The following is an 11,155-nucleotide window of genomic DNA, read 5'->3' as shown; positions in this document are numbered from 1 at the left end:
GCCGTCCGACCCAACTTCAACTTTTCAAGATATGTATATATATATATATATATATATATATAAAGAGGGGGAAAAGCCATTAAAGAAACAAGTAAATGACGCTAGACGTGTTTGAAACTCAAACTTACAGATTAAAATGGCTTCTATGGCTGCACGTAGAGAAACAGATACTCATGGAACAATGCGACAGCACCAGGGGACACGTGTTTCGCCGTGTTTGCGGCTCGTCAGCCCTGGGTAGCTGCGCATCGTAGCTGGGTAGCTGCGCAGCCCTGGCAGCTGCACACGTGTCCCCTGGTGCTGTCGCATTGTTCCATGAGTATCTGTTTCTCTACGTGCTGCCATAGAAGCCATTTTAATCTGGGAGTTTGAATTTCAAACACGTCTAGCGTCATTTACTTATTTCTTTAATGGCTTTTCCCCCTCTTTATAATTCACTGGCTTGCACTGTGGCATTGAGGAGTGCTCAGTCACCCTCCCAGGTGTATATCGCTCGCTGAGTGACCCCTGGTTTGCCAAACCCGAACGATGCGCAGCTACCCAGGGCTGACGAGCCGCAAACACGGCGAAACACGTGTCCCTTGGTGCTGTCGCATTGTTCCATGAGTATATACATATATATATACTTGGTGAATGGGGTTCGGACGACCGCGAATATATGTAGCTGAAATGAAAATTGAAACACAGACTACGAAGGTACGGGAAGTAAGAAAAAAGGGATAATTTATTTACATTTAAGATACTTGGAATGCTAAAAGGGTTGTCGACGTTTCGACAGTGGCACTGTCTTCGTCAGGACTAAAGATGCGTAGCTGATTACACATTTCTTAAATAGGTTTGCTACATGACGTCATAATCGGTACGTGCACGCCACAGGCGTTTGTCAGTGAGTCAGATTCGGGAATATTCCAGAAGGTCAAGTCCGGGTGGTGATGTCATTCGCCGTAGGTCACTGTCCGCTTTCGGGAAAATTCCGGGCAGGGTGAGGGCTGCTTCAAACTTGGCTGGCGGTCGTCAATGGGTCACGTTCGAGAATGTTGACTTGTGAGGTTCAAGTGTGATGTCATCGTCCTTGGGGGAGTGGCTTTGTCCAGGTTGGGCCACCCATCCAGCTTCTTCCACTTTCTTCCAATTCCTTTTCAGCTGGATGGGTGGCCCAACCTGGACAAAGCCCTGGACAAAACCCAACCATGGCACAACCCAAAAACCCAACCTGGACAAAATATATATATATATATATATATACATATATAATCTTATTTATGATATCTTAATCATAGATATGCAATATCTTTAGAGATTTCAGTTGAGTTGCATGCATATTTCAGGAGCTTTTAGTGCACAATTATCCGCCCTTCAGTGAATGCACTGTGTACACGGGTATAAAGACTGTGTTGCCAACAAGGGCGGACCAATAAAAGAACAGGCACCAAGCAGTCTTTGTGGGATGCCCTTTTGAGGGGACCTTTTCTCCTATACAAACGGAGGAACTACGCGGGCCACATACCACGGCTTTGGGGTAGTCTGTTTCTGATATAGATCACACAACACAGAACTTAAAACGACATAAAACGTACTACATAGCGTTGCTCAATCACAGGATCGCAGTCCTTTTTATTTGCTGTGTCATGAGGAAACTCAGTACCTCTTCAGGTACATCACAGAAAACGCCTGCTGGCAGACGTATGTCGACACAGTTGTCTCACAAACTAAAGTCACGAATTATTGTTATACGTATGTTGTACCGAACATGGAGAGGCTTGTCAGTGACAACATACGTATCTTCAGATACTTTCGTCCAACGTAAGAATATAACGAAGCCGCATCATCTTCAGCGAACTTGTACTCATCGGTGCGTCGCACAGCAGGTCAATCAGTTCCATTTGTTAATCATCAGGAACGCTGTCAACAACTGCGGAAAACGGCGAGCCAAAAAGCTCCGTTTCAAGTCTGCTGCACTCGAAGAATCTTTGCTCGAATTCGCTGGGAGGTCACCAAGCCTGCGACTTAGCAGGTCCGTTTCTGGTGGCATTGAAGGCACCAGTATTACAAATTGGCCATGTAGGGTTTGCTCAGAAATCTGGTAGGAATGTACCAGTAGTATCAATCAAGTAAAAATCAGACGCATCAGCAAAGACGACGAAATCAACACCAGAGACTGATAGGGAACGTCGAACTTCCAACTCCAGTTGGACGTTCCCTGACTGTCCTTGTGTTACTTTTGTGGTCTGCGCTATTGTCATGGGCCAACCGGCCCCGCTCGTCTCAGAGCCATCGGCTGTTACAGGTCAACAGTTTTGCTATCACTAATTAACGTAAGACAAACTGCACGAGTACAGAGCCCAATGATAATGCCACAACCGTTCATGAAGCTTGAGTCGAATTTTTTCTTCATTTTTTTTCCTTTTTACTGAGGGGCCCTGCGGGCCGCCACTTCGGCACCCCTGCCTTAAGAGAAACATAGTAATAATTCGGGGCTTTACGTCGCGAGACAAACTGTAATCATTAAAAGAAACAAATAGCGAGGAAATTGCATGCCACTCTAGATTCTACGTATCAGTAGAACATCAGCTCCCGTGGCTCAGTGGTTAGGGTGCTGGCCATGTCACGTCGAGACTGGGAGGGTACAGGGGTTCGCATCCCGGTGCCGGCTGTGCTGTCTGGAGTTTTTCCTGCGTTTTCTTCAGTCGCTTTCAGAGATATGTGGGCACAGTTCCCTTAGAAGTCGGCCCAGGACGCACATTCCCCCAGGGCGTCAGTCGTGACGTTGCCCACCTCTGCGAGGCCGACAACGGCGAGCCCTTTCACTAGCACCACCACCACCACGTATCAGTAGAAAAATGTTGTTGTTTCGCGGGGAATTTGAAAATTTCTGCTTTTTTTGTTGTGACGTTTCGATTAGGGTGTAGCGCGCCCCAGTTCTGCGTAGCAACACGTGGTGACAACGCGAATAGAATGCGACCGACGTTATTGTAGACGGCTAATGTGTAACCTTTGCTAAATTCACCCTGTAGAAGACGTCCGGTGCGCACCGGTGCGGTTTATCGAAGACGAATCAGCCGCGGTTTGAGCACGCAGCGGTTCAAAGAAAATCGAACATTTTTAAAAGGCTATCGTCGAAAAATTCGACCAGTTTCGACGCGCTTGCGCATGCACAACGCCCAGATGCGCAGTTTCCACTTTCGACAAGCTTTTAATCCTTTTAATAGACCACATGAATCACCGACTTCTTTTTTCCCCTTCATCTTTTTTCTTTTTGCACAAAACAAGAAAAATGTTCAAATCTTTCCCACATGCGTTCAGTAAGCATGTATAGCAGTATGGAGAAATGCACACCGACGCCCAGATGCGCAGTTTCCACTTTCGACAAGCTTTTAATCCTTTTAATAGACCACATGAATCACCGACTTCTTTTTTCCCCTTCATCTTTTTTCTTTTTGCACAAAACAAGAAAAATGTTCAAATCTTTCCCACATGCGTTCAGTAAGCATGTATAGCAGTATGGAGAAATGCACACCGACGTCCAACGCCACATAATCCAAACACTGTGTTCGTATCAATCGAAGCAGTCTCTCATTATCGTGTTCGTAGTCGAGAATCGCTGGTCGAACTCAGATGGCATAGAGAGAGATTTCCACACTCCAATACTTCACCCGATTCAGCTTCTAGCTTTGTGTTTGCCCCACAGGTGTCGCTAGAGGCTTCGTCTGGTCAGAGCCGTATATTAAAAGGGAGTCTGGCCATTGGGAGGAGTCACGAAAAGAGGCTCGACCTGTCAATCACAGTTTCGCTCCTCTGATTGGTTTGCTTTTTACCAAGGGGGTCGCCATGACACCATACTGCCACCCAAAACGGCGACGAAAACAAACACTGTGAAGCGGGGATTTCGTGACAAAAAATTTTCACAGTCTAACCTGATTTTACGCTGCAAATGTACATCCTAATATAAATTTCTCGGAAATCAGTTTCAACTTATGCTCATCCATCGATATCTAACTGAAAATAATACGTTTTGTGGCCGGTGTTAGGCCTAGTGAACACGGCGATCACAACGAAATCATAACAAAAACGGCGCTGTGCTGTACAATCTTATATTTAATTGATAGATTTCATGGATATAAACATTCCTGCCTCTTATATTCCAACTATTCATGTAGATTTGTTTAAAAATCATACCGACAACAGAATGTGTCCCGGCAGGTAGTTCTGCCGGCAGCGGTACAACGACGGAAGCAGACGACAATTCCCGACGTGCCTTTTTTCCTTTCAATAAATATATATCCCCCCCCCCCCGACGTGCCTTACGCTCCCTAGGTGGCGCTCATCAAATTTGCACCAACAATCCACTACTTTTGCAGATTGCGAGAGGTATCCATTTCAATCCCATCCAATCCACTTGCCACCCAAAATGGCGCTGCCCATGTTGGATAAGGGGGCAAATAGTGAGGATAGGCTGATTGATAGCGCCCCATATTTCAAGACTTCATTGGTCGGAAAGCTGAAAAAGTGGGTGGAGCTTCAGGTATAGGCATGACCCATTAATGGCCAGACTCCCTTTTAATATACGGCTCTGCGTCTGGTCAAAGCCGTATATTAAAAGGGAGTCTGGCCATTGGGAGGAGCCACAAAAAGAGGCTCGACTTGTCAATCACAGTTTCGCTCCACTGATTGGTTTGCTCTTTATCAAGGGGGTCGCCATGACACCTCACTGCCACCCAAAATGGCGACAAAAACAAACACAGTGAAGCGGGGATTTCGTGACAAATAATTTTCACAGACTACTCTGATTTTACGCTGCAAATGTACATCCTCATATACGTGTCTTGGAAATCAGTTTCAACTGATGCTCATCCATCGATATCTAACCGAAAATAATACGTTTTGTCGCCGGTGATAGGCCTAGTGAACACGGCGATCACAACGAAATCATAACAAAAACGGCGCTGTGCTGTACTATCTTATATTTAATTGCTGGATTTCATGGATATAAACATTCTTGCCTCTTATATTTTAACTATTCATGTAGATTTGATTAAAAATCATACCGACAACAGAGTGTGTACCAGCAGGTGGTTCTGCCGGCAGCGGTACAACGACGGAAGCAGACGACAATTCCCGACGTGCCTTACGCTCCCTAGGTGGCGCTCATCAAATTGGCACCAAAAATCCACCAATTTTGCAGATTGCGAGAGGTATCCATTTCAATCCCATCCAATCCACTTGCCACCCAGAATGGCGCTGCCCATGTTGGATAGGGGGGCAAATAGTGAGGATAGACTGATTGATAGCGCCCCATATTTCAAGATTTCATTGGTCGGAAAGCTGAAAAAGTGGGTGGAGCTTCAGGTATAGGCATGGCCCATTAATGGCCAGACTCCCTTTTGATATACGGCTCTGCGTCTGGTCCATGGAGGAAGGAAACACAGGAGCGGCCCTTCCAACTTTTTCCCATTGGGACGGGCGTGCCAGCCTCCGTATTGCATTTGGGATGCTCCTGTCTACCATGTGACCGCTCACGTGACCCCAAGAGCATGCGCATGCCAGCTCCCAAAGCAGACGACGGGAGTCTTCATTGTCTTGCAGTTAATGTATCTGCATTGTGATGAACGCCGCGCGTGCAGTTTCATTTGTCTGTGTTCGGAGGTTTACTCTTGGTTTACTCTTCTATTACAAGACTGGTCACGGCTTGCAGGACAAGCACGCAGGACTAGAAACATCATTCGTGGCAGCGACGTTTGTGTGCCGACGTGGCCACGTTTTGTGTTTGTTGCTGAAGTGGTAAAGCATGCCCATAATCAAACTTGTACAACAATGGAGGAAGTCAACACTAATCTGCAGCTGTAGTACAGCGCCAGCTTGCAAACGAACGATTGAAGATGACTCTATCACTGGTAGGGGTACGAAACAACCGATCAAGTGCGTATACTTACGAATGAAACATTATTCCCGTGACAGGAGCTGCTTTCTGTTGAACGACAGCCGCAACCGTGGTGGGAACACGTTAACAAAACGTTGCTTTCGCAATGGTGCTCACATTTTAAGAGTAAATGACTTTGGAAAGCACGGAAAGCAGCGCGAACAACATAGCGTTGCTAAACCGAAACTTTAGACAGGATCACGTGGTGGACAGGAAGTAATGGCGGTTTTGACACGAGCGACCGCCAGAGGGGTCCCACGGAAATCTGATCGAAACGGCCGCTCCTGTGTTTCCGTCCTCCATGGTCTGGTCAGTGCCGTGTATGCCAAAGGGAGTCTGGCCATTAATGGGACCTGCCTATACCTGAGGCTCCACCCACTTTTTAAGGTATCTAGCCAATGACATGTCCAAACACAGTTGTCTATTATTACATCCATCCAGAACTTATACCTCACCCTTATTTACTGGGTGGCACCATTTTGGAGAAACCCGATTGATTGGGATTGAAACGGATACCACAGTGACAGACCAAAACAACGGATTTTGCGCCCACTTTTATCAACGCCATCTGCATGGAGAGAGGTATGTTGGGAAGGCTCAGAATTGCAGAAATGGTTGCTGGCAGAAGTGATTGGCCAGTAGAGCGGTACAACCGCTTCTTCGTAGCAGACGACTGCCGCTATGAAGTTTTAAATCACGTAATGTAAGTAGATCGAATCAAAAATGAGCAAAGACATATGTATAAATAAAATGCAATTATATAATGCAAAATCCTACGTATAAGGGTCGTCCTTCTTGCTGTTTTATTGGTATCGCGGTCTTAACTATGCCTAACGTTAGCGACGAAACATCCCATTTTCGCGTAAATAATGATTAATAATAAGCTGATTTTGCAGATGCGTACATCAGGATATATACTCACAGTATGAAATAAAGCAGTCTGTGAAAATTTTTTGTCACGAAATCTCCGCTTCGCCGTTTCAAGCACCATCCTCCATCTTGGAGAAAATCTGGTGTCGTGGCAGCTCCCATGGAAAACAGCAACCAATGAAATGCGCCTAAGTTTGATTGACAGGTCGAGCCTCTTTTTTAGGCTCCTCCTAATGACCAGACTCCCTTTGGCATACACGGCACTGCGTAATACGCGGCACTGCATCTGGTAAAGTGGGGAAAGCTCAATGTCACAGTACGACAAATATTTGCGTGCGTTTTCACTTTTCTTGCGACTATCGTTTCCCAGAATTTGGTCGTTTACAGCTGTGTTTTGGTGGGCAAAGGAATTGGGACAAGAAAAAGCATCCAGGCTTAAAGAGAATTGACCACTACTGCAAAAGAGAAGTAGGGGAGCGTCGGAGACAGAGGACAGGCACAACGTGTGAAGTGGGGACTGCATTTCTCAGAACGTGCGACGTTTTTCCGTGTCCTGGGAATCGCTCATATACTAATTAACGCAGTTGAAGCTGCGAACATGAAGGTTCTGTGAGCGGGCAGACACGGGACCAAGCGAAGTGTGTTTCTTTTTTATATTGTTATCAGTTTAAGATGACTGTTTGTCCCACAGTTGATCGCGCGTTGTTTTCGGGACAGTCTGTGTTCAGAGCTCAGAGAGAGAAGTCGAGCAGTCCGTGAGCCGAAGCACGACCCCGAGGGGTCGTGGCCGGAGGGTTTTGGCGACAATCCGTCAGGGAAGGGCCGACGGGTATGGGGAACCGAATAAGTCAGGAGTTAGTGCATTTAAGATCAACGATGCAAGTTCCTCCAGTTAAGGGAAAGGAAGGTCTTGTTCAGATTCGCCTGTGTGTGAAGTATCGTGTTCTGTGTGGAACAGGACCTGGTATCGACGTGATATTCGTCGGATCTCTCCGCCGTACCCGAACTTTGTGAGCATCGAGCAACTCCCCATCTCCGAGGACTTCCCGCTCTGCCAGATAAGAACATTTGTTTTGGTTGACTGTTTTTGTAGAGTACTGCGAGTATTGCTTGTGTGGCCGCTGTAAGTGTTACCGCGAGTATTCCCTTTGTGTTCGTTGTAAGAGTTACCGCGAGCATATATATTGTCTGTTGTGGCCGATCCCTAAGAACACACTGTCGTCCCTGGGATATCCGAGGGTTATCGTACAGGGCGGACAGGACGTCCGCCGGAGGGCGAAATCGGTCCATAGGGTATCCCCCATGTGTCAGAGTGGGACTAATACACGTCCTTAAGGTATCCTCATGATTGCCCCTTGGACGTCAACAAGGACCGATTTACAACAGTGTGATGACATATCAGGGACATAATATGGCATCGTTTTATTGTACCTTATTTGTTTTGTCTGAGACCACACGCAGTCTTGACAACTTCTGTTTCACTGATTGATTACTGTCAATTCATATTGATAAACTGCCGCAATGAAGTCTAGTACTTTCCATAACGGAAATGAGCGTGGCGGATTAAAAAGAAGGAAGAAATCTAAAAGGTGAAGAAAAAAGTCTTGCCAGGAGCACAAAGTCCGAGAAACCCACTTCGAAAGGCACTGGAATTCCCTTTCGCACAATACGTGATCATTCCTAGGAAGCTTCGCACTTCAGGCACATCTTTTCGTTGCGTCATTTTGCAGATTGAGCTCACTTTTTCAGGTTCAGGTTGGATGCCCTCTCATGTAGGCAGCAGACCATAGAATTTCAAGCTTTGTTGTCGAAATGCACATTTTCGAGCGTTTAGCACTATTCCGGCTTGTGCCAGTCTGTGGAGCACGTGGCGTAGCCGCTGATCATGGTCTTCTGTTGTTGTCACAATGATGTCATCACTGACATTTATGACACCTTTTACTCCATTTGTGATCTGGCGGATCACTTCCTGGAATACCTCGGCTGCTGATGAGATGCCAAAGTTTAGTCTCTTATAGCGGAACAGTCCACAGTGGGCGGGAAAAGTAGTTATTCCTCTGGATTCTTCAGCTAGCTCCAGTTGATGGTACCCGTCTCGCAGGTTCATTTTTGAAAATACCTTTGCTCCGCTCACAACACTAATGATATCATCTACGGTTGGCATCACGTGTCTTTCACGCTTTATGGCCTTGTTGGGCTCTCTCATATCTATGCACAACCTGATGTCGTCAGCTCCCGGTTTTGGCAATATCACCAACGGGGACCCCCAAGGCGTAGGTCCTGACACCTTTTCGATTATGTCACCTTCCTCAAGTTGATTTATCTTGCGTTCGACTGCCTGTCGTAGGTGGAGTGGTATTCGCCTGTGAGGTTGGGCAGCGGGCGTAACTGAGGGATCAATGTGTAGATGTACTTGAACATCTTTTAGCTTGCTGTTCCTTTGAAAAGTTCTGGGAACTCCTTCTGTGGTTCTAGTGTGCTTGCTCAGGGAACTTCTGCTGTGGTTCCTGTGCTGGCTGTTCCTTGACTTGCAAGACTATTTTTATGATCCCTAGTTCTTTTGCTGTCTCGTACTCGATGATGGTTTCAGCTTCTTTGTTTACTACAGCCACTTCCGCCATTACGTCTTTGTCTCCCACTTTGATATCTGTAGTGAATTTCCCCACGATAGGCAACTTCGTCTGGCTCCCATATGCGAAATACGGAGTGCTTGTGTGGGTGAGCTCTAAATTCTTGACAAGCTGGATTTCTTGGAATGTGTCTATATACATCGACAATATTTATGGACGAGCCTGTGTCGATCAACGCTTGCCTGCTCACGGGCTCGACGACGACGACGAAGCTGAATTGTCCACACGTACGATTTTGCTGCTCCGCCGATTTTGTTTCTTTTCCTAAATCTTTCGAGATTCCAGAGCGTTTTGTTCCTCCCACACCCTGTGCTGCAACCCCCCGCACGGCCGCGTAGGGAGCAACTCGCCCGCCTCCCCAAGATGGAGGCAGCGGCGTCCCCCGGCCACCCGTTCTCCACAGAGGAGGCGAGTAATATTGACAGTGATTCCGCCTCGAGCTGCAGCACCATACTTCTGGGGAAGAGAAGCGTGCCCTCAACGAGCGGTAGATCCTCATCCGACGACGAACCGTTCCAAGATGTCTTGAAGCATCCGCGGAAAGCTGGCCACCGCGTCACCGGTCACTACCCTCCCCTTGAGGGCACGACCGTGATTTTTGCCCCAGTCGACAGAACCTTGAACTTTGCACGGCTCAACCACCTGAAGGTCTCCCAGTTCCTCACCTCGGAGCTGCCCGGGCAAATTAAAGAGATCCGCCCAAACTACTCTAAGAACATTATTGCGGTAGACGCTGTTGCGCCTTCCGCTAAAGCGTCGCTGCTGCAACTCACCAGAATCTGCTCTGTTCCGGTACTGTCCTACGAGCCACGTCCGCTAAACTCGTGCTATGGCGTCATTACTGACATAGACTCCTCGCTATCGGACCAACAGATTTTGGAGGCCATCAAGTCGGATCCGCCAACCGTTGGAGCGCGACGAATACCGAAGGACGCGGGAGCTGTTAGGCTCACGTTCCTCGGATCGAAGGCACCAAGACAAATCACCTTTCACCTCCTTACTATGCAAGTCCGTGACTTCTTGCCCCACACCACCCAATGCGGCAAGTGCCTGCGGTACGGTCATGTCGCTGCCTGCTGCACCCGTAAAGAAACGTGCGTCAACTGCGGATCATCCCACGACAGCGCTGAATGTCCAGGTACCGAACCGGTCTGTGTAAACTGTAGAGGTGGCCACCCCGCCACTTCTAGGGACTGTCCGAAGTTCAAGGAACAGCGGCGCGTCGCCAGGGAGCGCTCTCGCTCGGACAGCAGTTACAGAGTTGCGCTTGAAAAGGTGCGGAACGTCGAACGCCGGAAAAGCCGAAGGAAAAGGGTAACACCTGGCCGCTCCACCAGAGCTGGCTCGCGCGCATCCGGTAATGCGTCTGGACCAGATCCATGCAAGCAGCCCGCCAGGACAGAGAGCGACTTCCCGCCCTTACCGGGCCACGATCGCCAGGATGAAGCCCCCAACCCGCCCTCCACCCCCGCCGCACCCAAGCAGCCCCTTACCCCCAGTGTCCGCACTTACCCACGGCCCTCCTACCGTGCATCTTGGGACCGATCACACGGCGCGCACGTGCCAACCATCATCCTTCGGGTCCTCTTCGCGGCGCTCAAGGCTATTGTCACCGCCCTCCCTCAATGTACCGCTCTCTCGGAAGTCCAGTCGATCCTGAACCTCGAAAGCGAAATCGACTCACTCCTCCAAGTCGGTCTAGGCCGACACTAGGCCCCCCACCACTCACCACCACGAC

The 11,155-nt window shown here is 48.2% G+C and overlaps 1 protein-coding gene across 1 annotated transcript; it reads right to left on the bottom strand.

The window, feature by feature from the left end:
• Positions 1–1,014: 1,014 nt before the first annotated feature.
• On the bottom strand, positions 1,015–9,408 carry LOC135395686 (uncharacterized protein K02A2.6-like). Its single transcript, XM_064626783.1, has 3 exons — positions 9,272–9,408; positions 8,712–9,150; positions 1,015–1,173 (listed from the first exon to the last, which is right to left on the bottom strand). The coding sequence occupies exons 1-3, from the start codon at positions 9,406–9,408 to the stop codon at positions 1,015–1,017; spliced, it is 735 nt and encodes a 244-aa protein (XP_064482853.1).
• Positions 9,409–11,155: the final 1,747 nt, after the last annotated feature.

Source organism: Ornithodoros turicata, chromosome 5 (genome assembly GCF_037126465.1).
Source record: "Ornithodoros turicata isolate Travis chromosome 5, ASM3712646v1, whole genome shotgun sequence".
Lineage (NCBI taxonomy): Eukaryota > Metazoa > Arthropoda > Arachnida > Ixodida > Argasidae > Ornithodoros > Ornithodoros turicata.
The sequence above is the reverse complement of the archived record's forward strand: the minus strand, read 5'-3'. Positions and strand labels throughout refer to the sequence as shown.

Bases quoted from the DNA above. Each gene is read 5' to 3' on its own strand.
- LOC135395686 (XM_064626783.1), bottom strand. From the start codon at position 9,408: ATGGCGGAAGTGGCTGTAGTAAACAAAGAAGCTGAAACCATCATCGAG. The intron at 9,151-9,271 runs GCAAGCACACTA...CCAACCTCACAG, and splicing joins CCACAGCAGAAGTTCCCTGA to GCGAATACCACTCCACCTAC. The intron at 1,174-8,711 runs GTCAGTGATGAC...GGTTTTGTCCAG, and splicing joins GAGTAAAAGGTGTCATAAAT to GGCTTTGTCCAGGTTGGGCC.